We start from the raw sequence: 27,107 nt of genomic DNA on the forward strand, positions 1-27,107 counted from the left end.
ACGTCCTCACAACGTGCCAGTTTGGTCGTTAGGATGTACTCGCCACACTTCAGCGACGTAACAAATAATGTCGCCATGATGAAAATGGGAATCACAAAGTTATGTTATTTGGTACGTCGCTACGACAAATATGGTCTGGTCCAGTTACGTCGTCACGAAGTTCAGAGTGAGCTTTCTATTCAGTATTTAAATGTTTTTAAACAGAACTGGGTCATTCTACAGAAACGTCCACTTTTCTGTCCCTAAACTTTACAGAAATATTACAATTGAAGTACACATTAGGGTTACAATTTTTTTATATTTTAAAATGAAACAATATGTTATTTGAACAATTACACCTTCCTGAGCCATCAATGTGGTATAATTTTTTTTTTTTTTTTTTTATTAATTATATAGAATTTCAAGTACCACAAAACTGCTCGTCCCCACAGCCATGTACAGTGGGACAGTACTTTATTTTGAGGTCAAAAACAGGATTTTCTACCATTTAAAATACAAAAGTCTATTCATTAATTATTAATGAGCTTCATTAATAATTCCATGAGCTTCGTCTTGGATCATCTCTCCAGAGCTTCAAGAAGTAAAGCTTCATCCTTTATCCTCAGGTCTGAGCGCTGCAGCATGTGAAAGAGATGCTGCTCCACACTGGAGATCTTATGAGAAACTCAGCGTTCAGGAGAGAAACTGAAGGATGTTCTCCTGCATAGCAAACTCAACAGTGCGGACCGTACTCCTACATCCATACCTGCGTCTGGAGTGCTGTCTTCAGGAATGAGTGAAGATCCTGCCAACATTCTCCATAAGCTTCTTCAGTCCAAAGATAAACACCAGCTGATGGAATCATTGATCACTGAATAGATCACATTTGATATTAAATAAATGTGTTTGCAAATATATTTACACTTTGACATGAAACAAAAAGAGCGAGACACACGCAGTGGTTTGATTCACATCTCCTCCTTCTTCAGTTTATTGGTAAAATACACATATGCTCTTCTTGTTATGCATATTCACTGATTTTAGATCAAAGACCATATGTGGAGTTTCACTTTTATGCATGGGGGGGGGGGGTCATATATATATATATATATATATATATATATATATAAAAAACATACCTTTTTTGTATGTTCCACATTTCATATATTTTGTTTTGTGGTGCTAAATTTCCTACACCTTCTACCTTATTTTATTTATTCTCAGGTTAGGTAAAGTAAGTCGAATCTGTCATATCTCATAAGCATCTAAATTCATACTTACAAAACAGGTCACAGAAGACTTCTCCGTGGTCTGTTCTAGCTTAGCTATAAATCAATGCCAGGGAGGCAGACTTGTGTTATATAAATACAAGTCAGTTTATTATTACAATTAGTAAGGAAGCAGTACAGATATTCTACAACTACTGTATATAAATATTAAATAAAGCATAAATATGAAAAAGTTGTTTGCTCAGGGCAATATCAGTGATGGTTCTGGTGCCGGAGAGCTCTTCAGGTAGTCTCGAAGCAGCATCTGATTTCATCATCGCACTCCCAATGATCCCAATGTCTTGTAACATCATACTGGAAATCTCCTCAGAAGTTGTTTATAAAAGGCCTTGCATCTTCTCATTTTTCTTTGAGTTTTTTTGCACTGCTGTCTTTTATGCTTCGTCTGAAACGCACCAGCTGAGGCAATGCCCACCTTTTTTTTTCTTCAACACTCATCTCTAACTATGCTCTTGCTAATACATGTTATAAACGTTTTCTTAATAAATGCTTAAAACAACTTAATATACCACTTTCTCAATAAAACAAATACAATAATGTGTGTTGTCTTTCTTAATAAACCACTTTCTTAACAAATCAAACACAATATCATGTGTGGAGTATTTCTTAATAAACCACTTTCTCAAAGCAATACCAATATCAATTGTATTTGGTTACAATACAAAGGTATTAGATAAAAAGTAAAGGCACATTTACAAAATCAGGTGATTATGTTCACCCATCTATGCAAATATTTCTTTATGTATAGAGATAAAAGAACGAGGTTAATCACTGTGTCAGTTTATAGTGATCATGTGCATTTGCAAAGACACTGATGAATGGTACACCACAAACAGCATTTGGTTTTATTTCTCATCAAAACAAAACAGGAAATATTAAGCATGAACATTTAGCTGGTATTAGTATCATAAATTTATTAGAATATACAACTAATTTTACAATACAAGCCTCTGTTACTATGTTGCTCTATATTGTTTTAATATTTAAAGGGGTCATATGATGCGATTTCAAGTTTTCCTTTGTCTTTGGAGTGTTACAAGCTGTTCGTGCATAGATAAGATCCCTAAAGTTGCAAAGACTAAAGTCTCAAACCCAAAGAGATATTCTTTATAAAAGTTATGACTCGTCCATGCCCACCTAAAACGGCTCATTTAAACATGCCCCTACATGGTTACGTCACTGTGTGGGAAGATAACGCCGCCCAAATGTATACGCAAAGAGGGCAGAACTATTATTCTCGCTGTAGTACTGTTACCATCTCACGCTTGAGGTATTCGGCCAATCACAAGGCACTGGATAGCTGGCCAATCAGAGCACACCTCGCTTCTCAGAAGGATGAGCTATGTAAAAATTGGCGCGTTTCAAAAAGGCGGGGCATAGAGGAGCAACAATAATGTACAGTATGTGGAAAATAACCTTAAACCTTGATAACCTTGAACCTTAAACCACATAAACATGAACGTCATATTCTACGGCATTTTACTAGCATTACAGTTTCCATAGGAGTGAAATGTTATGCATATATATTGAATTAACTATGAATGTAAGGTAAAGGCTAAGTTTATTTGTATAGCACATTTCATAGTCAAATTATTTTTTACTTTGTTTATTGAGTTTTTCTTTTTCACCCAACGAACAAAGATACTGATAAACACAGGGTACAAGATTCTAGCTTTCTCTGTCTTCTTTGGAGCTCCTATGAAATAACAAGAGAGAAAATACTGTCAAGTTCAACAGTATGATGAATAAATATTAATGGTAACACTTTACAATAAGATGCCATTTGTTAACATTAGTTAATGTATTAACTAACATAAACGAACAATGAACAACACATTACACAATTTATTCATCTTTGTTAAATGCTGAAATTAACATTAACTAAGATTAATAAAAGTATTGTTCATTCTTCATTCATGTTAACTAATGTAATTAACTAATGTTAACTAATTAACCTTATTGTAGAGTGTTACCATATTAACATCTAAACTGATACTTTAACCTGTTAACTTGTATACCCGTATTTTAAGCTCTTTAACCCTCTGGGGTCGACAAACGCGTATACGCGTTTTGAGGCAGATTTTCCTGATGAGGCCGAAATGAGCTTGAATTACTCTGCCATTTTTGATCGTACAGATAAGAGCAATACACCATTCGAATCTGTAAGGGGTCTACTTTTATTTGTATATGCTCATAATAACAACTAAACTTTTCTGCTTTTGAAGAATAAAGAAAACAAACAGGGTGCGCTCTCTGTCTTCTCCGTCTCCGCGAACTGTTTTTAGAAACGCGTCACTAAAATGAACTGTAACTCAGCAAATACTTCACACAGAGACTTGAGAAATATATCTATAGAAAGCTTGAAGTGTCTACTTTGAAATGAAGCAAAACAAACATTCGAAAACAAACATTATGTGATGAAGTAATCCGTATGAAACCAACACGATGTTCAGTCTGTCCCGTCTGACTCATTATCTCTAATGTGACCCCGCCCCCCGCGCGCCTCGCGCTGTTCATATGTAAATAGCCACGTGGTAAGTGCGCGCGTGCATCGGGGATACTGTTACTGTTCGCGCTGAGAAAAGGCAGGATTTCCCTCGAAAGAAGAACACGATTTCATCCAGAAGAGGAGCTCAATCTGATGAGTAAGTAATGTTTCTTTTTTGCATTAGTTACCGTTTTATTGTGACATAAACGAACAGATTTACTAACAGTTAGCTGGGTTTTCCCCCAAACGACAACATGATGAATGCTACGCGTCTAAGAATGTTTAGACCATGTTTATTATTAATAAGGTTACTCTGTTCACAAATAGATTTTAATAGCGTGCTAAACAATAATAATTAGTTTCTCAGATATAAAATATAATTTTTTATAGTACAAAGTACATCCTTTTATTGTACAAAGCATGCTTGAGTCTGTGGCTACAGAATCATATCATAGACTACTATAAAATCATACATACTAGACTGTATGACTACAAAATCATAGTTAGGTTTTTCCCAAACTATAATTCCTGACTACAGTGTTTGAAATCGTGTAAAACATTTTGAATATGATCGAGGTGCAATTCACTGTATTTAAATTTCTTAAGGCGCGATGATGTTTTCATGCTCTATATAAAACAATAAAAGTAATATGAGTGTACACTGTAACATGATGAATGCTACGAGTCTAAGTATGTTTAGTACATGTTTATTATTAATAGCCTACTCTGTTCAGAAATAGATTTTAATAACGTGCTAAACAATAATAATTCGTTTCTCAGATATAAGATTTCTTTCTCTTTTTTATGATAGTGATATATATGATATTTATGATATATATACAGATGTTCCTGATATTAACATGCTCACAAATGTTTTTTTGTTTGTATTTTATTGAATCAGATACCAGCACCAGATGTATCCTGATGTCTCTTCAAACTGTTTTCCTCTGAGAGCGCTGTACCAACATCAGATGTTCAACTACACTGATATTCTATGTTAAAACAAGCTCCTTCTCTATTGATTATGTTTTTTTTCTTCTTGAATCCATGGAAAGAAGTAGAAACACTTAAATAAAACACGTAAATATCAGGTATGATTTACTTGTTTCACTTGTTGAACAGAATCTGTTGCAGGAATGACTCAAAGTCTGTTCACATCTCTGTGGTTAGATCAGTGTGCCCAATAATGTGTCTTTGACCTTCATTATGTATGTTTTGATTATACTGTGTTGTAAATAAAATACAAATAATTTAAAAAACCCTTTTTTTCAATCTCCTCATATTCTGTCTTACCTGCCTCAGACTCACAGTCACACTGATGGGCCATTAGGGGAGGGCCCTTTGTCTCTCAGGTGAGACTCACTTAATATTCATGGCCATTGCCACTCCCTCGCATATAGACCCTCGATCACAAAACATGTCTTGAAAATTTTAAATCAATATATTGTTTTCTGTGAATGAGTAAGCAGAATGATTTTCACATAATTTTGAAGTAAATATTCTAGCCTACAAGACTGATTACTCAAAAGTCTTTTTCAGGACTATTTAGTGTGGGTTTTAAGCAGTGTTCGAATTGTGTCAAAGCTCTTGGGGGGGTCCCCCTAACCAGACCCCCCTTCAAAAAATGAAAAATATAAAACCTTGTATAGCCTAAATATGATTCTTTTTTTTTGTGTGTCTTGTCCTCGTTATCGTTGGAAAAACCTAATTCTAAGATAAAAGCTTATTTTACGATGATCAGTGAATTATGTGCAAACAATCACTAAGCAAAGAAGAATTTAATATCTATCATAGGGATGTGCAATATAGACAAAAATATATATCTTTTGGGTATAGATAGATAGATGGATATTTTCTGGGATTTTATCGATAACAGACAATATATTACTGAGTGTACTGAGCTGCAGAACTGCAGTGGACTGCTGACTCCTAAAGTTTTTGATATTCTTAAAAATAAAGCCTTTTTTTCCTAGAATATCATTTTCATTAAAATCATTATCAACAAAATTCATCTTTGCAATGCAGAGGAAACATAGAAGCTGCAATCTGCCAGAATCTTGCATTCAGATTTACACATTATTTAATGCAAAACATGAATGCATTTAACCTGCAGTCACAAATGCATTAATGTTTTGATATTTTAATCCTAAAACACTGAATACTGATATTTGAAATTATTTTTAAAAAAACATATACTTTAAATGTGAAATTAAAACCGCCAATAGGTGGCAGTAAGTCATTGTTATTAAGTGATTCATTGCGATTGAACCGAATCATTTAAATGGTTGATTCATTCAGGAACGAAACACGGTCATGTTGCTCAGAGACGCAAAACAGTGCTGTGATTGTGTTTGGAACCATTTTTTTTGTTGGCAAAATAGAGCAAAAATAGGCAATATGGTGTCTAAAACGTAAGTCTATTAATAACTTATTGTTTATTGAACTGTTGTATAAACTCAATATCACATTTGTGATTTTTGCGGGGGAAAAAATGGCACTCTTCATGTGATATTGAATAACTATATGAAATTATATAAATATACATATTTTCTGCCGCATCTTGAATTTTGGGAGCATTCTGCATTTTAATAGACTGAGTCATGCGGTGAAAGAATGCACTCAGTCAGTCTAGCTAGAGATTAAGCACTCATAGCTCCTCTTAGAATCTGTATAATAAATGAATCTCTTACTTTTATCGTACATACGTCTGCACTTTTATTGCTTATGCGCAAGTTTCAGTCTGAACAAAATTCAGCGATGACTAATCTGACCGCCTCTGATTGGCCACTGCGTTCCTAAGCTCAACAGAATCGTGTGTGATTGGTTATGATGAGCAACACTGTACAAACGCTTAAAAATAAAATACGATGTAACATGAGCAGGTCTAAATTTAATACAGCCATCGAATCTTTTCATTTCATTTTCACTAGTTCAATGTTTCAAGTATTATAGTTTTATTGAAAAACCAGGGGACCCCCCCAATTATATATTTTGGGTGTTATGGGGGTCCCTTAATGCTTATGGGAGGTCCGGGACCCCCCCAGCCCCCCCTCAATTCGAACCCTGGTTTTAAGGCCTTATTTCAGCTACATTTTTTTGCCCAAAACTTACTAACAACGCATAATATTTTTTTTTCTAAAAACTGCAAACATGTACATGGTCACATATTATTGTAGCAGTTTGTGCTGAATACAAAAAAAAATTACATGTTGGTCAATAGTATGTTTTAAGTAGCTGAAATAAGCACAAATATCAGGGCATGTCAAAACATCTCAAGGGCCCCAAAATGACCTCAGACCCCAGAGGGTTAACCTATAGTTGCACCGGCGCCACTGAAGTGATGCTGTAAGAATGCTGCTAATTCAGTTTTAATGTGCATCTAGAATGGCTGCAGATGAGGCATTAAGTGCATGGCACTGCGACCAACTTACCATTTTACAGAGTTTAATATAGCAAGATATTTTCAAGATCAGTTTTAATCGTGTAACTGTCGATAATAGATTTGAACAAAGAAATGAAGTGTTACTACGCACAGGCCATATTGATTGCAAATACAAAAATAAGGTACTTATTAAAACACGGTACTTATTAAAATATTTACCCATTCCTTAAATATATAAACACAGAAAACCTCTGTTAACAGGTTAATGTAACATTTCCCATTCTATGACTAATAAAATAAATCGCAACTTACTGTTTATAACTGAACATGGCTTTCCTCGGAGTAGCTGTGTGCGCTGCGTCTTCTTGTTTGACAGGTGTCAAGGGTTAAGGGCAATACTGCCACCTGGAGATCAACCAGGTACTGGCGCTGGAGTATTTACATGTGTTATCATAAGAGTCCTGTTCATTTTAAATATTGCGGTTATCGCCAATACCGGTATATCATCACGCACTAAATGAACACAATATCGATAATTGTTGCTTTGAATATCACGGTAATCGTCAATACCGGTATATCGCCACACCCCTCTTTACATATAAAAGGAATTAAAATAATCATAAAAAAATTATCACAATGATAAAAACAAGGAATTTCAAAATTATAAAATCATTCAAAAAAAAAATTCAAATTAATATACATAAAATACAGTGCAATCTGATGTTCATCATGTTTATCTGATGTTTGCTACTGTAATGAATATATATATATATATATATATATATATTTTTTTTTTTTTTTTAAACATATCTTAACATTAATCAAATCTTAATAAAACATTTTACATGAAGCACGTTTGTGTTGTAAGAACGTGCAGGGATACTTCAGATATTTAAAAAAAAAAAATCTGACTCATTAGGTGGTTTTCACATCATCAGCAATCCAGTTCTTTATTATAGATCAGTGGTGTAAACTTATAATACTGTATTACTACGGTCATATTGACTTAAGACACAAGCATGCAGCAGCCATAAAGTCCTCAAGACACATCAGATTTTAGACTCAGGGTTTGTTTAATACCAGGTTCAGATATCTATCCCTTCTTACAAGAAAAGCAAATAACGAACAGTTGCAAAGCTACACGACAGTATAAGAATTTTATATATAAGAATTATAAGAAAGCAAAATGATAAACAAGAATAAAACTTTTTGATATTGTTCTATGGGAAGGAACTCCATCTTTGAGTTGATCTGAATCTCACAGTTTGGAAGATGAAGATGAACTTTATTCACTGTGAAAACTTTAGATAATGTTTCTTTGTCATGTCACTTGTAATGTCTGGTCAGGACAGATTTATCCAGATGCTATTTTATTGCTCGATGAATTATTGTGTCACATTTGGTGAGGAGGCAGCATCAGATCTGAAAGTGCTGGATCTGAAGATGGTCTATTTACTGTGATAGTTTTTTGTATGTCTGTGTAGAGCAGATGAATTATTGAAACACTTCCCACATTCAGTGCAGTGATACGGTTTCTCTCCAGTGTGGATCCTCTCGTGTCTTTTCAGATTTGCTGAATCACTGAATCTCTTGTCACAGTGTGAACACTTGTAAGGTTTTTCTCCAGTGTGAATCCTCTCATGCCGTTTTAAACAGTTTGCTGTAGTAAAAGTCTTTTCACACTCAAAGCACATGTACTCTCTTACAGCAGTATGTATTTTCTGATGTACATTCAAACTTTGTAGACATAAAAAACTCTTTCCACACAAATAACATGAATGTGGCTTCTCCTGTGTATGAACATTCATGTGCTGCTTTAGGACTGAAGCACTCAAAAACATTTTAGTGCACTGATCACATGTGTACAGTTTCTCTCTAGTGTGGATCTTCATGTGTCTCTTAAGATGTCCTGATTGTGTGAAACTCTTCCCACATTGATCACATGTGTACGGTTTCTCTTTAGTATGAACTCTCATATGCTCCGTAAGGTGTCCTTTTAGTGTGAAACTCCTCCCGCACTGATCACACGTGTACGGTTTCTCTCCAGTGTGGATCATCTCATGTGTTTTTAGGTATCCTGACCGACTGAATCTCTTGTCACAGTGTGAACACTTGTTTGTTTTTTCTCCACTGTGGATGTTTAAGTGATCCTTAAGGTGTGATAATTGTGCAAAACTCTTCCCACACCCATCACAAGTGAACAGTTTCTCTCCAGTGTGAACTCTCATGTGAACATCAAAATTATATTTGCTTGTCAAACTCTTTCCACACTGAGTGCAGGTGAAAGATTTCTTGGCCCTTCTTTTCTTTAAATCTATTTGTTTGGTTTGAGAGCAACTCAAGGGTTTTTCTCCAGTTTTGACATCATTTTTCTCCTCAACTTCGCTCAGTTCTTCATTATCCTTGTTTTTTTCAATCATCTCTGAAATAAAAGCAAGAATGGTTTATTTTCAGTAAAGTAAATCTAAATCTGCTTGAAGCTTTATAACTGTCAGCATTATTAATGAAGATTCAGGGTTCATCAGAATTCATCAGGGTTTTTTAGTTTGTAATTTTGGCCATTTTGATGCATTTTTTTAATTAATTTTTTAATAAATTATACATCCCTGAAAATTTCCATGAATGACGTACATTGATCTTAAATGTATTATTTTTAAAACATTGTAAATCACAAATCCCATGTTTCTATAAGGATAACTATCAACTGTTTGATCAACTACACAATTATATAACATGCATATTATTGAAAAAGTACCCTATTAAAACAAATCTTAAACTGCTTGAAGCTTTATAACGTTCTGTATTCTGCATACCCGGATGAGCGGAGCTCATTAGCATTTAAAGTGGCATGCAACAAAATGGCTTGCTCTGAAAATAGCTGTTTTTGGCAAGGTAAAAAGGGTGTTGTTTTACACTACCATTGAGAAATTTTTAACCAAAGTATATTATAGACTTTTCATTAAGACCCTAAAGAATCATATCAACTTATGGAAAATGGGCATCCGATGATCCCTTTAAAAGAAACGGTGTCAACACAAAGAGTACATAAATTTAAAATGATCTCACTGCTTTCACATATGTGGTAATTCACACATTCTGTTTTGTCTGCCTTTCTGTTATTAACATTTCTATCCATTTTTTTTTTCATTCTGTCCCCCGTATAAACATACAAGATATCTGTCTAGAAATATAGAAAAAAACCATGAATTCTTTCAAAAATAAATTAGAGTAAGAATAAAAATTAAAGCATAATGTCACGAATCCGGTTCATGGACTTCCGTCCAATTGCCACCAGAGGTCGTTCTTCCATTATAGTGACTTTCTCTGCGGTAACACTTTCTATGAAGCCCTTTTATAATAGATATGGGTTACACTTTATTTTGATGGTCCCTTTAACACATTCTGTCGACTAGAAGTAACATTGCACCTACATTTCTACTAACTCTCATTAAAGTGTTAGTAGTGTGTCAATAGACTGGTTGGGTTAGGGTTAGAGTAAGTTGACATGTACTTGCAAAGTTACTTACATTCAGTAGAGTGTCTGTTTGGAGACCATCACAATAAAGAGTTAGCAGATATATAGTTAGCAAACTAACAGGTCTGTGAGAGCCAGAATTCTTGCTGGTTGGTAGGTGATCAAATACTTATTTCATGCAATAAAATGGAGTTAATTATTTAAAAATCATACAATGTGATTTACTGGATTTTTTTTTTTTTTAGATTCTATCTCTCACAGTTGAGGTGTACCTATGATGAAAATTACAGATCTCTCCATTCTTTGTAAGTGGGAAAACCTGAAAAATCGGCAGTGTATCAAATACTTATTTGCCCCACTGTATTAAAAGTCCCTAGGTGGACAAGTGCTAGTCAGCTTTTTGTTCAGAATTATGTGGCCATGTTATATGCTGTTATCAGAAATTTTGTGTATAAATTTATAAAGCGGCTTGAGGTCTCTAAAAATGAAATTATTGTGATCTTAGAGAAGAGCACTGTTAGTTATACCTCTGCACTTTGGAGGCACTGGAGAAAGTGCTTATAAGTGCTTATATAGATTTTTTTTTGTTGTTGTTGTTGTTTCATGATGTATGCTGTTCTTTTTTATATGAACCATTTTGAGTCTGAAATAAAGATATATCATATTATGTGCAAAAAAGGGTTAAAATCATATTACATTCTAACATTGTAACATTGACTAATTGAGTAAAAAGGCTATTTTGATTACCCCATTAAGACCGAAACACAATGCACGGTTTCAATGCAACTGCCCCAGACGAAAGACTGGCATCGTGAAGCAATCACAGCGATTTCTGATTGGCCAAGATTGTTTCACGATGCCAATCTTTCGTCTGGGACAGCCAAAAATCGTGCAGTGTGTTTAGGGCTTTAGACTTTAAAGTTAGTGCTATCATACAAATACACTTACTTGTAGGTTTAAAATTCTACATATGTCACATTTATTGTTCAACTACAAATATTTTTTATTTATTTTAGTCAGTTATTGCACTCCTATTTCATTGAGCGCTGTCTGTTTGGCGCGCATATGCGGCGGCGCTCGTTCTGAATGAAGTCTGTGAAGTTTAGCGGGGAATCGCAAAGCAAAAGCTCACGCACTTCTGACAGCAAAATCGAAATATTTCCATGGCTTTCTAACAATTACAGATGGAGAATATACCTGTCAAATGTAAGTTATGCATTAAGGAAAACAACACATCTGAAGCACATTAAACAGCGTGAGTAGCATCTCTGTCAGTGGCACAAGCATGTTCAAATAAAGGTTTGAAAAAGTTTCATAGAAAGGTAAAGCTCACATTTCAGCCTTTAAATAAAGAGGGACTTAAGGGTTAAGTCAAAATGATAATTGATTAATAAATGTTTATATGTATTTTATCTGCTCCATAAATCATTCTACATAACTTATCTGAATTGTTTAAATGTGTAGAATCCACACAAGCTTGTTTTTCCTAAACCGGTCAAAATTTACAGCAGGGCATGCAAATTCCGTCCGTTTTTTGTCCAGACAGAAACTACACACAGGCTGAATGTAAATATAAGTCTCTGTAAATCCACTCTAAGACAGCAGGTGGCGCTATATATGGAAAAGCTGAATACAGCTGTTTCCCGTAAACTCCTTGGACAAAGCAGTATTGTGATTAAGAACACTTCCTTTAGGTATTAAATGGAGCGAAGATAAAGACAAAATGCCATTGAATTGTTTCTGAAGACAGTAAGAACCTTCAGAGGTACATTCATATAATTAATTAATTAATATATTTATTTGTATAATTCCCTCAGCACTCTTTTAAAACCTCCCAGCTTTTCCGCCATGTTTTCACTCAAAACAAAACTAAGTTACTCTGCTGCTGTGCACACGTGAGACTGTTACTGAAAACTGTGCTTTATGCTGGACAGTATTTATTTATCGTGAGATGTTCAAATCGCGGTAATCGAATATGGTTTTAATGATAATTAAAAAATGAAACGGTAATACTAACCGTGGTGAATTTTATCATGATTTATCGTCAAACCGGTAATCGTTACATCCCTAATGTTGATTAATAGACTATATTAAGGGCTCGTCCACATGAAGCCAAAGCAATCCCTATCCAATATTTTTTCCTCGTTCTTCCGTAAACACGGCGTCGTCTCAAGAAATATTTGTATACACACAAGTACCACAGAAACCAACTCAAAACAATGTAGTATACATGCCAGACCAGTATGTGATGCTGTAATTCTGCCACAGAGCTTGGACAGAGCAAGAACGCCTTCTAAAATGCATGTGCAGGTTCAGTCGAGTGATAAAGTTTACCCTCTTATGTTGAACTTAATTTATGAAGCAAACTATCTGCTAAAATAACCATAACATTAACAGCAACACTGAAATAGAAGCGCCCGGTTCTGTCAGTCAGATGAACATGAAAGTTGCACATGTTACTATAACAAACACTGCCTGTTTTCTTTCAGAATCATCATTGGCTGGTAGAAATAAAAAAATAGGTTACAAAAGGTTTTGCTAAAAAAATGAAGATAAGGTAAAGGTGCAAATAATTAGGGTAAACGTACCTATTAAGCTCACATACCCATTAAGCACACTTCCATTTTCAGATCAGATTATGAAAAGAAAAAATAATTTATTATCCTACTTGATGTCTTAACCAGTTGATATGTTTGTTACTATATACCTCCTGTAATTTCAAATCAATCAGATCATTGCACACTGAGATATGAGTCTCCATGTGTTCACACTGTCTGGCGGCAACTCTGTCAGACGGCAGCCACAGGACAACGGCGTCAGTGCGCTCACCACACACCAGCTACAGGTGGAGAGGAGAGTGAGTCAAAAAGCCAATCAAGTGGATGGGGATTATTAAGGGGTCGTGATTGATAAGGGCCAGTGGAGGGAATCTGGCCAGGACACCAGAGTTATGCCCCTACTCTTTACGATAAGTGCCATGGGATGTTTAATGACCACAGAGAGTCAGGACCTCGGTTTAACATCTCATCTGAAAGATGGTGCTTTTTGCCAGTATAGTGTCCCCGTCACAGTATAGTGGACCCACACAGACCACAGGGTGAGCACCCACCGCTGGTCTCACTAACACCTCTTCCAACAGCAACCTAGCTTTCCCAGGAGGTCTCCCATCCAGGTACTGACCAGGCTCAGCCCTGCTTAGCTTCAGTGAGCAACCAGTCTTGGGCTGCAGGGTGACATGGCTTGGTGAAACTGTGTGTGAAGACTTTCACCAAAACAGGAGCCCTTTAAATGTGCATTTTTTTAGATGTTTAAGTCTTTATTTTGAGTAAATTTCACTACTTACTGTAAAATTAAGAGATTAATGCTTAGACTTTTGCATATTATAACCTGGAGCTTGGATCTGACTAGCTGTTTAAAATTGTGTGCTACGTTAACATATTACTTCACTGGCATTACTGGCTTGTACTTTTACATCCATAATATTATAAATTGACAGTTTCTTGCTGGTCTGTGGTTTTACAGTGCTGTAATTTTTAAAGATTTCATATTATTGTAAGGTGAGCTTAAAGGGTACACTACTATGAAAATCACACAGCTTCAGTGTGATATCAGTAAGAAAAAGTTTCATATTTCATATATATTGTTAATATTAAAATATGTATGAACTTAATACATGACCTAGACCAGGGGTCACCAAGTTCGGTCCTGGAGGGCCGGTGTCCTGCAGAGTTTAGCTCCAACCCTAATCAAACACAACTGAAGCAGCTAATCAAGGTCTTGCTTGGTATACTAGAAACTTCCAGGCAGGTGTGTTGAGGCAAGCTGGAGCTAAACTCTGCAGGACACCGGCCCTCCAGGATCAAATTTGATGACCCCTGACCTAGACTATTTATTTAGCAAAACTCCTGTCGTTTTAATAAGTATTACATTAAATTTATTAAAAATTGTTGCTGCTCCAATTAAGCTCAGTGTGCTCTCTTTGAGCTCTTCCACATTGAACTTCTATGTAAATACTTCATAAACCGACTAAATATTAACTGATGGTTGTCAGTACGTTAAGTTAATCGTTTTTCTATGGATTCTGTCGACTCAAATCTACAGACTGGCTCTGACCTTTGGTAACTAGCATCAACTTCTCCAGACTGTAAATTGGTGGAAAATCAGTGCAAAAATCTTGTAGCGTATTCCAGGCTTAAGAGACTATAGATAAGTTGACATCCATTTAACAAGAGGATTCATAATGAGGCTAGTTTCTGTGTTCATCCCCATGAATTAAATGTTTTATTGGTATGTTTTATTTGATTTTTGAATGTTACTTAGCTGAACGTGGACTAGCCTAGGTGTTGCAGTGTGCTTAAATGACACTTCACTATGAATAAATAACTGATAGACTTGAATGTCTTGTTGCTTGATTTTAGTGTTCTGTTTGTTTTTGTGATTGACTTTGTACCTTCAAAAAAATATATTTTTACAATAATTCTTTATTGTAAAACTTTTTGAATTTAATGATGTACATCTTAATTGAAATACTTTTGTCATTTAAAATAAAATTTAATATTTTTGTGTGAGAGATTAATATTTTATTTTAACATAATGTTTTGTACTGAAACCAATATCTTGTGCACTAAAAATGTCTCAATGTAGATTTTGGTGAGCTTAATAGGTATGTTTACCCTAGCATTTTAGACACACTGTCAATTTTTCATACGAAAATAAAGCCCTAGGTGAACTGTTGTGATCAACACACAGCGGTGTTTCTTTACTGAATGAATCCACGTTTTTAAAATAATCGAGTGAGTCAATGATTCAGTGAGCCATTTATAAAGGCAGTCACTTGCTTCGTTTCTGAATAAATCAGTCATTTGAATGAATCAATGGAATGAAAGACTGAATGACTCAAGACAGTGATTTGCCACCACCTAGTGGCGCTTTTAGTTTTATATTTAGAGTATTGTTTCTTTTTAAAAATCATTTTAAACGTGTATAGTGATAAAAGCCAAAATATTAAATGTCATGGATGAAAATTTACTAAGTTATCCACTATTTTGTAGAGGGGGTCAAAATAAGGAGTAGGGGAAAAATGAGATTCTTAGATGCATCACGATGCAGAAGTGGACGATCAAAAATTAAGTTTTGATATATTTACGGTAGTAAATTTACATAATATCTTCATGGAACATGATCTTTACTTAATATCCTAATGATTTTTGGCATAAAAGAAAAATGAATAATTTTAAACCATACAATGTATTTTTGGCTATTGCTACAAATATACCCCAACGACTTAAGACTGGTTTTGTGGTCCAGGGTCCAGAATAAACACCAACCTCTTTGTTCCTCCTGTTTTATTCTCCGGGTTTCTCGTTCCTCGTGTTTTATTCTCCAGGGTTCTGGTTCCTCCTGTTTTATTCTGTGGGGTTCTGGTTCCTCGTGTTTTATTCTCAAGGGTTCTGGTTCCTCGTGTTTTATTCTCCATGTTTCTGGTTCCTCGTGTTTTATTCTCAAGGGTTCTGGTTCCTCGTGTTTTATTCTCCATGTTTCTGGTTCCTCGTGTTTTATTCTCAAGGGTTCTGGTTCCTCGTGTTTTATTCTCCATGTTTCTGGTTCCTCGTGTTTTATTCTCCATGTTTCTGGTTCACTCGTGTTCTCTTCACTCTCTTCTTTAACAAACACCATCTTCACAGCAGCAGATCTCAGTTCAGATGATACTCCTCCAGATATTCCTGCTTGCTTCAAAACTTAATCACGACTGTTATGATGAGAATATTACAGGTCTTTATTGTCCTGATCCAAAAACTGTATTTTTATATTTACAGAAAGTACATTTCTAACAGCTTGTATTAAAATAGCATCATGACAAAACAACAGAGAGCGCGGTAAAAACTAAACTTCTTCCTCCGAGGTTTATTGCTGTTTGGCAAACAAACGTATGTGTTTTAGCGCCACCCGCTGGACTGGAGTGAAGCGGCGAGAGGAGGGCATTTTTTTAAGCCGATCTGCACAAATAAATGAAAATGACGCAACATAGACTCGCATGATAGACTGTCTTCGTGTGTGAGGATTAGAGGAGAAAAACGATCAAATTATTACTCAAATATTTCACTGAAAATCACACAAGGTTGCAGCATGTATGGAAATTAATATCAATGAAAACACGTGGCACCCACAACAACACTCGCACATACATATAAACTCGATGCGCGCGCACACACCCATAAAACACTCGCGCAAACATACAAAATAAAATTCACAAACGTATACAATTCCGATAAGAAAGACGCATGTACGTATGCAAGTGATTTCATATGTGTATGTGCGTGAACTTTTCAGTGCAAACGGAAGGCATTTCAGTGTAAAAGGAAGCAGCGGCACTTCCGGCGGCATCTCAGATGCCGGTGTCGTGCCAAGATACTTACCCCTGATAAAAAAGTGTACCCCCCAGTCGCGGGAGCGCGCATGCATGCAGCGGTACAGTCGGACCTTTGATGATATCGCCAAAGTTAATAAAGCTATAACACGCGAATTCTCTAAGTTGTCGTTTTACTGCTGTTGTTTTATCAAGGAGGTTTAGCAAATACAGCTATCACGTGGCCCATATATCAAAATAAATGCTTTATTCTCTGAATTGAGAATGTCTTACGTTACTGAAAAAAACTCGATTACAGTATGCTCGTGATTATCAGGCTTCACGTCATGTCTAATAACACTGATGAATATGGACACGTTTCTTGTTACCTGTCAAAAGTTATAGTGGGATACGTATCTTTTCAGACCGTATTTTCGACCTGCTATAAAAAGTATTCCCCCCCACAAAAAAAAGTAAAAATGATGGTTGTTTTATTTTGTGTTTAAGAGTTTTATTTTGTGAATACTTCACACTACACAGAACTACAAGCAGCACACAGGAAGGGCTCCTCTGTTGGTGGGCCTCGAATGCACATGTGGTGGAACCACCTCAAACAAATGTCACACTGAATCTGGAAAACAAAGAATTTGGATTTTACATAAGTTGCTTTTAGTAAGAGGCTGCAAATTTTCTTTTCTTGTGTAATTGATGTTATTTTTTTATATATATATACAGTGCATACGGAAAGTATTCACTGCGCTTCACTTTTTCCACATTTGGTTATGTTACAGCCTTATTCCAAAATGGATTAAATTCATTATTTTCCTCCAAATTCTACAAACAATACCCCATAATGACAACGTGAAAGAAGTTTGAAATCTTTGCACATTATAAAAGGAAAAAAATCACATGTACATAAGTATTCACAGCCTTTGCCATGACACTCAAAACATAGCTCAGGTGCATCCTGTTTCCACTGATCATCCTTGAGATGAGTTGTTTCTACAACTTGATTGACTCCACCAATCAGGCCTGTATGGTAGAGTAGCCAGAAGAAAGACCCTCCTCAGTGAAAGACACATGACGGCCCGCCTAGAGTTTGCCAAAAAGGACTCTCAGACCATGACAAACAAAATTTTCTGGTCTAATGAAACAAAGATTGAACTCTTTGGCCTGAATGGCAAGCATCATGTCTGTAGGAAACCAGGCACCGCTCATCACCTGGCCAATACCATCCCTACAGTGAAGCATGGTGGTGGCAGCATCATGCTGTGGGGATGTTTTTCAGTGGCAGGAACTGGGAGACTAGTCAGGATCGAGGGAAAGCTGGATGCAGCAATGTACAGGGATATCCTTGATGAAAACCTGCTCCAGAGCACTATGAACCGCAGACTGGGGCGACGGTTCATCTTCCAACAGGACAACAACCCTAAGCACACAGCCAAGATAATGAAGGAGTGGCTACGGGACAACTCTGTGAATGTCCTTGATTGGCCCAGCCAGAGCCCAGACTCAAACCCGATTGAACATCTCTGGAGAGATCTGAAAACGGCTGTGCACCGACGCTCCCCATCCAACCTAATGGAGCTTGAGAGGTCCTGCAAATAAGAATGGGAGAAACTACCCAAAAGTAAGTGTGCCAAGCTTGTAGCATCATACTCAAAAAGACTTGAGTCTGTAATTGTTGCCAAAGGTGCTTCAACAAAGTATTGAGCAAATACTTATGTGTAATTTTTTGTTTCTTATTTTTTTCTATTTTTTATTTATAATACATTTGTAAAGATTTCAAACAAACTTCATTCACGTTGTCGTTATGGGGTATTGTTTGTACAATTTTGAGGAAAATAATAAATTTAAATCCATTTTTGAATAAGGCTGTAAAATAACCAAATGTGGAAAAAGTGAAGCGCTGTGAATACTTTCTAGATGCACTGTACAGTAATTCATGTGGAGATAAAATGTTTGTACATTCTGGGTAAAATAGAAGAAATAGAATAGAAGAATACAACATAACAATACAATTCTTAACTCTTAAGATAATTCTTAACTATATAACAAAACATATTTCATTTAACATTGTAGTTTGATTTACCCAACTGAAGTCTGTCTCAGACTCTTTTTCCCCACAGAAGTGACATATGTCAGTTAGGTCATCTTGGAAACAAAACAAAAAACACAGAGTATGTATCTCTAAGTCTCCTTTTTCCACACTGTAATACTATTTAGGTAAGTATGGAATAATTGTGATAGCTGCAAAGTATGTTTTACAGAAATTGTAAGGACAATTATTTGGTTTGCCTAAACATCCCCTGATAGCTTATTATTTACCAGTCTCTAGGAGAAGAGTGACAGCGATTTGCAGCCTGTGTTGGATGATGGCCTCTTTCGTAGCAGAAAAATCTACTTCCTCTTTTTTCAAGAGTTGTTCTGCAAACTGAAAAAGACATTTTATGATTACATTAAAAAAGCATGTTACAGAGACATAAACCTGCTGTCAGTGAATAACTATATAGTTTTAGTCATTGATTTTGTAAAAGAAATGTTATGTTCTGTTTTTGTATAACACACTTAAATGAACAATAGTCATATTATAATGTGAGGGTGAGGACTCTGAATATTAAACATACTTTCAAGGCAAAGACTCCACACGAGGTACCATCCGGTTGTTTGGGATGGGGGACTTTCTTACATGACCACCTTGAGACATTGCATCCCTTGTTTCGCATGAATGCCCTGAAGAAAGACAATAACAATATTAACAAATATAACTGGTGTTAAAAGTGACTAGTGACTTGCAAAAGAAATCACTTTTTTCAGCCTGCAAAAAAGATTAAGTCCCTAGGCCTTCTAGGTCTTACAGTTTGGGCTGCACAATAGGTTTTATGGCCTTCGTGCCATCTATGCTGTTAAGATCTAGGCTGATCCAAAATGCAGGGCTGACACCATAACACATTCACAATGGAGAATATACAGAAATGAAAGAGTTAAAGAATAATAATGAATACTCTCTAAGCATGCTTACACATTTCGTTGTAGATAAACTTGACTTGACTTGACTAGATACAGATATTTAAAATAAATAAATAAATGACAGTTATGAAAATCCTTAGTGCATGTGTTATAGTCATGTTTTCCTATTGACAGTGGATACAGTGGCGCCTCCAGAAATTTTTCATAGGGGTGGCCAGATGGGGCCACTTAAAATCTTGGGGTGGCACACCAAAACTATAAACCATAATTTCAGAATTTTATTCTACTGTTGTAGTAAACTGTCTGAGCGCGCAACAGCGGCATGGACGGAGGGGCGGGGGAGAGGGCTGGCTACTGTGTGCGATCGAAGGTCTAGAGCGGCTTGCCTGCCTGGCTGTGCATTAGGGACGATGGTGGCGCCAGTGAGTGGATACTATACTAAATTAAATGTACATATGTTAATAATGTTTAATTTTTACAACTATCCTTACCTTGTTGTTTCAAGGCATGTTTTGATGTCTTGGTTAGACTCCCCCAGTGGATCCAGGAACAGGGACTTCTTTTGTTGTGGGTAGATCACCTTTTTTCATGAAAACAAATTACACGTTAGTTCTTTACACAATCAAGTGTAACATGAAACATAATATTATGGCATTGCATTTTTCTTCTGTGACGTAATTTATAATATGCGTATTGTAAATTGTACCGCCAGTGTCCAGTGGTGATGCTTATTTACAATTCCCACAATGATTTCGTACTCCATGGGATTCAACTAAAATTGGACAAAAATGATTGTGGTAATTGAATTGTCCATAAAATATGAACTGAAATGTGTAAAGAATATCACAGAATATCACAGAATAAAGTCCTAATAAAAATATTTTCAAGGCACTGTCTATTGAATATTTTGATATTAAATATGGAATATTCAAATATATTGTGAAACGTATGAAAAGCATGACAAGTTATTTAAATTGTTTTAATACAATGGGAATTTGAAATTAATCTGATTAGTACATCAATTAGATCCTTTATACCAATACAGACCTTGAGTCTTGGAGTCCTTCTTTTCCACATTGCTGTCATTGCAAATGAAACAATGAATGCAGCTTTTGTAGTATTCTGACCGTTGTACTTACGCACAATGACTGCTAGATATGCATTAATTGACTGTTAAGAAATTTTAAACGAGATTAATGATAGAATAATAGAAAAATACATTGAGAGCTACAGTTGCTTTACAAAAATGTAACATACCTCACTTTCCAGCTCCATGTTCGGGCCAACTAGTTGAATATCCCAGTAAAATAATTTGTAAGCCCCTATTTTACAGAGGAGGACATGGATATTCTTTCCTGCCCAGGCATCCTGTACATCTGCCATTAATAATGAATAATTACGTAAAAGAACAATACAAATATCTAGTAAATCAATGTGCAAAATGGAAGTGACAATTAAAATGCAAGTAAAGCTCCTAATGCATCACTACATACATTACTGTATCCACATTGTCCATTACATTTATACAGTAGTCACAGTCTCATGTATATCATCTCTTCCATTAAAATTTAAAAGAAATCTTACATTTCTCTGCAACAGCTGGAGTATGTCCAGGAGTCGGTGGTGGGGCTGTTGTGGGTGGACCTGTAGCTGATGGGGCTGTATCTGGCAGGGCTGAGGATGGAGGGGCTGTAGCAGGTGGTTCTGCTGGTTGGGGTGTTTCTGAGGATGGGATGACTGTAGCTGGTGAGAAAGGTAATTGTGGTGGGGCTGTATCTGGCAGGACTGAGGATGAGGGGCTTGTAGCTGGTAAGGATGCTGGTTGTGGTGTTCCTGAGGATGTGGGGGCTGTATCCGGTGGGGTTGTATCTGGCAGGGCTGAGGATGGGGCGTTGTAGCTGGTGGGTCTGCTGGTTGAGGTGTTCCTGAGGATGCAACAGCTTTAGCAGGTGGGGCAGGTGGTTGTGATGGGGCTGTATTTGGCAGGGCTGAGGATGGGGGTGCTGTAGCTGGTAAGGATGCTGGTTTTGGTGTTCCTGAGAATGTGGGGGCTGTATCCGGTGGGGTTGGTGGTCGTGGTGGGGCTGTATCTGGTAGGGCTGAGGATGGGGGTGTTGTAGCTGGTGGGTCTGCTGGTTGTGGTGTTCCTGAGGATGCAACAGCTTTAGCAGGTGGGGCAGGTGGGGCAGGTGGTTGTGATGGGGATGATGTTGTTTGACCAACCACTGAAGTTTTCCTTTTCTTTTTAACATTCCAGTGTGGCACTCTGGGTGTGTCCACAATGCTCAATTTCAGTTGGTCAATGTTAATTCTGTGGAAGATTGCCCCATTTTCATCTTGGAGATCAGCACTTTTACCCTGGATTGCCTTAATTGTGTATGGTCCTAAAAAATTGGATTCCAATTTCCCCCCCTTTCTCTGACAAAATAAAACACTTGATGATAGACCACGATCTGTACATTTTGGAGGGGGGATACTTTTTATAGCAGGTCGAAAATACGGTCTGAAAAGATACGTATCCCACTATAACTTTTGACAGGTAACAAGAAACGTGTCCATATTCATCACTGTTATTAGACATGAAGTGGAGCCTGATAATCACGAGCATACTGTAATCGAGTTTTTTTCAGTAACGTAAGACATTCTCAATTCAGAGAATAAAGCATTTATTTTTGATATATGGGCCACGTGATAGCTGTATTTGCTAAACCTTCTTGATAAAACAACAGCAGTACAACGACAACTTAGAGAATTCGCGTGTTATAGCTTTATTAACTTTGGCGATATCATCAAAGGTCCGCCTGTACCGCTGCATGCATGCGCGCTCCCGCAACTGGGGGGTACACTTTTTTATCAGGGGTAAGTACCTTGGCACGACACCGGGACATTTGAAAATGCTTAACATGGCTTAATGCATGTTTTTAAAAGACCAAACTCAATAAACACAAATAAAGCATACGATGTACGCGTAAAGCCTTTTCCTCCCATAACACACTTAACCTGGTTTAAGGCGTCAGTTTATGGGCGTCTGAAGCAAAATAATGTGGGTGGGTCCTCACCCAGAAAAAACAATTACTGCAGTATATGCCATTTTCTGTAGTCTGGTGCCTTTTAAATAACGGAGTGTCTACACAAAGTGCAAATAGGGCCGCCTTGTCGGCAGGGGTTATTTACCTCTGGTCACTATCATAACAATATTACAGAAGACAGCTATTTCTACGTAGTTCCAGTGGTGTAAGTGTTAAAGCGTGTATCACAGTGTTCTTGACGCGAGAGACCCGAGTTCGCGTCCCCCTTTTACCGAAATCGGTCTTCTCCCTTTTCACATCTCTTATTACATCGGAAAGGCATTTGTTTTCAATAAAAATGAAGGAAATAATCTAAAAGTTTAAATAAAGTATCGGGTAGGGTTAGGTGTATCTGAGCAGTATCTGTCGGCCGCTAGCGCTCTCGTGGCGCTCTTCCGTGTTCCGGCACCGCGGGAAGAAGAAAACAGCCTCGGTTGTTTAATTCAACGCATTCTCAAGCATCTGTCAAAGGTAAGATACTTTATGTGACATCGGTTTACGTTTTGTTACCGTTAATGCTGAAATCACGTTAGTAAACTTTGTTCGTTTCCAAACTTTACCCTGTCGGGTTTTGTTTACTATAGTTTGTCGTAGGTTGATTGTTTGCACGCCAAATTATGAATGAACATGGCTGTAATTTACGCTTCTGTGTATTGTTTGTCATCATTAACACGTCATCTGTTGATTACAAGCTAAATTATGAATGGGCGTAACCATTATTCTCATTTTTGTAATGATATTACATGTATTCCACAGTTCAAAAATGTTTTCTGACCATGGTTTTACTATAGTAACCATAATTTAGCCATGGTATTTTAGCAGTAGAGTCACAAAAATAAATTTACCACTGTTGTTACTGTATTGGCCATTATATTTACAGTACAGCCATCAAATTGTAAATGAATATCAGTCTGACAAGAACAGCAGGAGTACTACAGTATTATAGTGTGTGTGTGTGTGTGTGTGTGTGTACCTGTTTTTCTGTTCAGGTGGGGTTAGAAGAATGAAGTTTTTTCACACAGAATGAAGTTTTTTGAAAATCTAAAAATGCCTGTAGTTTGCTGTAAGGGGTAGGTTTAGGTGTAGGGCAATAGAATATACAGTAGAAAAACATTACGCCTATGGAGTGTCCCCACAAGGATAGCAAACCAGACACTGTGTGTGTGTGTGTGTGTGTGTGTGTGTGTGTGTCTGTAATAGAATTATTGCTTTTTGTAATATTTCTATTGTGATGTTCTTGTAGAGACCACTGTTTCTACACTGCTGTCATCTTCTCCTGGTACCCATGCAGATCCTCAGTCAGATGCAGGTAAATATTGGACACATCAGCTACATCATACACACAGGGTTTCTGCAGGTTGTTAAGTCTTAAAATGTCTTAATTTACCCTTACACAAATTAATGCCTTTAGAAAGTTTTAAATCAGAGCAGAGTCTTAAATTCATAAAATGTTGGATGCAAAGCAAAAAGTGAATGAATCTCTTCCTCTGAATTTTGTCTTGTCTCTCAATACAAATATCAAACATCTTTCAATCAAGATATGTTTATTTCAGATGCAAATATTAATGAAGTCTTGAAAAATGTAATGAAATTAAATGAGTTTATTCTTAAAACAATAACAAATATCAGTCTATGAGCTATCAAAACTTCCCTTTAAATTAAGGTTACTTTTTTGCCAAATGGCAGATATTAGTTCTTGTTTTAATCACAAAATGACTTCAAACAAGACTTTGTATTTTATGTTATTTTGTTTCTCCAGTAAATGTATTTTATTTAAGAATCTTTAGGCATTTGCACTGAAAAACAAGACAAAAATACTGAGGAAGAGCATCACGTTTTTGCAGCATGATCTGAAGCTGCAGTAAAAGATATTTCCACATTTTAGCGTCTGGAGCAGAGTGTTTCAGTGCGTTTTTGTAAAATGAATTTAAAAAAATTATGAATATCTGCTGGAAATTGTATTTTCAAACTCTGAAGTTAATACAACTCATTATGTTTCTCTCCAGACATTTACGTTCTACAAAACATATTTTAGTTTTTTCTCATTTGTTCCTCAAATTTGCTTTACTTGGTCTTAAAAATGTCTTAACCTTCATAAAACCTGCAGAAACTCTGTTTTCTTACACATTAAACTGAATATTCAACTTGTTGCAGACACCACTGGTACACTGTCTGTGCCCTCGCTGTTTTCATATCATTGTTCTCATGTGGAGCCTCTATCAGAATTTTCAGAATGCAGAAATTAATTCATTTTTCCCCTCTGTGTAGGAAGTACATATACGCCACCTCTGCCTGCTGGCCTCACCTGAGACCCCCAGGACCTGTGGAGACTGGTGGCAGGGTGTTTGTACTGGACCACAAACACAGCCCATTGACAACTTGCTTAATAAACAGCGTGGGAAGAAGGACATCCTCAGGAGCATGCAGCAATGGTCCACAATTCCTCTACTGATCCAAACAGCATGCTCCATTCGACCACAAAACTGCACGTTTCACAGTATGTCAAGCACCTGGCCAAACTGCTGAACAACAGTTCTTCATTAAACAACTCCAGAGAAACGTCTTGATAGCGGGCAGTAAAACAACCAGTGTGCCAGTGGTAACAATGAAGCCTGCGGATGTAAACCCACCAGCACCTGCTCTGACCACACTCCTAACTCATGAGACCATTGAGACAATTGTGTTATGGAGCGGCAGCAGCAACCTGAGCAGGAGAAGACTTGTCTTGCTTGTGGACAGCCAAAGATGGTTCCTCTATCCACTTTTCTTAATCAGCAAGGCCCTGTCAGGTACTTCTACTGTTCCACAAAGGTTTTTAATGCTTACAGTGATTAAGAACTAACACACCCCAGAGTTATTTAAGAGTGAACTTGAGGACACAAAGAAACGGGTGGAGGAGAAAGGACAGCAAAAACACAAAAGGCCTGAAACTGAACACGTTAGTCGCTTGTGCAGATTTTGTAAAATGGAGCTGAAGCAGGGTCCAAACAGTCCTCACATACACACAGGCTTTCCTGGCGTAACAGGGAAATATGTTCATTGCCCTGCTAAAGTCTTTTCCATTTACCAACCTCAGGACATGCAGAAAGATGACCTGGAAAGAGTTTAAAGAGTCTGCATTTTACGAGATGGAAAGACAGAGATGTGTGGCAGAAAAAAAGAAATAAATGACATTTCTTGATCTTTTGCCCCTTAATAATATTTAACTCATGTATATACTGTATATTTTGATTTGTTTATTGTTCAGTGTGAGACTGTAATATGTATTATTTTGTCAGAATTCTATTTTTCTTTATACTTTATTATTTTGGATCAGTATTTACTAATCTTAAAAAGTGTTTAAAGCATTTAATAAAAACAACTGAAAATTACAAATTGCTTCACGAGTGCTGTGTTCTTTTTCATAGGACAAATATTTTACAGTTACTATGGTTTTGGAAACACTTAATTGATTATTTAACTTAAGTGTGACTTAAATTATTCCATCACTTAATCAATTTTCATTTAGTACTTGAATATTACTTAGTTTGAGTCAAATTTAAATGCCTCTAATTTTCATTTCAAAAGCCATTTAATAGAGACCATTCATGTTTAATATAACCATTATTATATAATTCATGTTTTCATATAACCATGTAATGTATACTATTATTTTACTGTATTTCTTTTAATACTAATCATCTATTCATAATACACAAATTTTAAATACTTTGCAGCTGTAATGTTAAATTTTACAATTTTGTTTGATAAAAAGCACAAAGCTGTGTTTGTGTAATGGTTTAGACCTGCGTGAGTGGGATTCGAACCCCGGTCCAAATAAATGCATGAAAAAATCTGATTGGCTGTGACATCATTTCCGCTCTTTGGCTAGCTGTTGAAATGCTTCAATTTCATTGGCTGTGACTGCGTTCCAACTATCCGCGACTGGCCCGAACCCACGGCCTTTTGTGCTGCTAACGCAATGCTCCACCACTGAGCCACAGGAACATTTATATACTCAAACTCAGAGCTGAATCTCTGCTTTGAAATTATATGTATTGTGAAAATAATTACATGAACAATTCTCATTTCTTCATATTCACACTGTTTTAAATAATCGATTGAACAATT

General features: G+C 36.4%; 2 protein-coding genes across 2 annotated transcripts; both read right to left on the reverse strand.

Moving 5' to 3' along the window:
- Nucleotides 1–8,113: 8,113 nt before the first annotated feature.
- On the reverse strand, nt 8,114–16,509 carry LOC131537402 (gastrula zinc finger protein XlCGF52.1-like). The gene is made up of 2 exons (XM_058770782.1): nt 15,941–16,509; nt 8,114–9,560 (listed from the first exon to the last, which is right to left on the reverse strand). The coding sequence occupies exons 1-2, from the start codon at nt 16,287–16,289 to the stop codon at nt 8,587–8,589; spliced, it is 1,323 nt and encodes a 440-aa protein (XP_058626765.1). The 5' UTR covers nt 16,290–16,509; the 3' UTR covers nt 8,114–8,586.
- Nucleotides 16,510–17,491: 982 nt separating this feature from the next.
- Nucleotides 17,492–20,799, reverse strand: LOC131535813 (sentrin-specific protease 2). Its single transcript, XM_058768319.1, has 6 exons — nt 20,636–20,799; nt 20,421–20,509; nt 19,587–19,692; nt 19,288–19,393; nt 19,052–19,113; nt 17,492–17,590 (listed from the first exon to the last, which is right to left on the reverse strand). Exons 1-6 carry the CDS (start codon nt 20,690–20,692, stop codon nt 17,492–17,494), a joined length of 519 nt encoding a protein of 172 aa, XP_058624302.1. The 5' UTR covers nt 20,693–20,799.
- Between the last annotated feature and the right edge of the window lie 6,308 nt (nt 20,800–27,107).

The sequence above is a fragment of the Onychostoma macrolepis genome, chromosome 03 (genome assembly GCF_012432095.1).
Source record: "Onychostoma macrolepis isolate SWU-2019 chromosome 03, ASM1243209v1, whole genome shotgun sequence".
Classification (NCBI taxonomy): Eukaryota; Metazoa; Chordata; class Actinopteri; order Cypriniformes; family Cyprinidae; genus Onychostoma; species Onychostoma macrolepis.

What these genes read in the sequence shown, in the direction of transcription:
- LOC131537402 (XM_058770782.1), bottom strand. Translation starts at nt 16,289, where the DNA reads ATGGTGTTTGTTAAAGAAGAGAGTGAAGAGAACACGAGTGAACCAGAA. An exon ending in AAAACAGGAGGAACAAAGAG is followed by an intron (nt 9,561 to 15,940) that starts GTTGGTGTTTAT and finishes CTTTTATTTCAG; the next exon opens with AGATGATTGAAAAAAACAAG.
- LOC131535813 (XM_058768319.1), bottom strand. Translation starts at nt 20,692, where the DNA reads ATGGAGTACGAAATCATTGTGGGAATTGTAAATAAGCATCACCACTGG. An exon ending in ATCACCACTGGACACTGGCG is followed by an intron (nt 20,510 to 20,635) that starts GTACAATTTACA and finishes TCATGAAAAAAG; the next exon opens with GTGATCTACCCACAACAAAA. An exon ending in CTGAGACAGACTTCAGTTGG is followed by an intron (nt 17,591 to 19,051) that starts GTAAATCAAACT and finishes TTTGTTTTCCAG; the next exon opens with ATTCAGTGTGACATTTGTTT.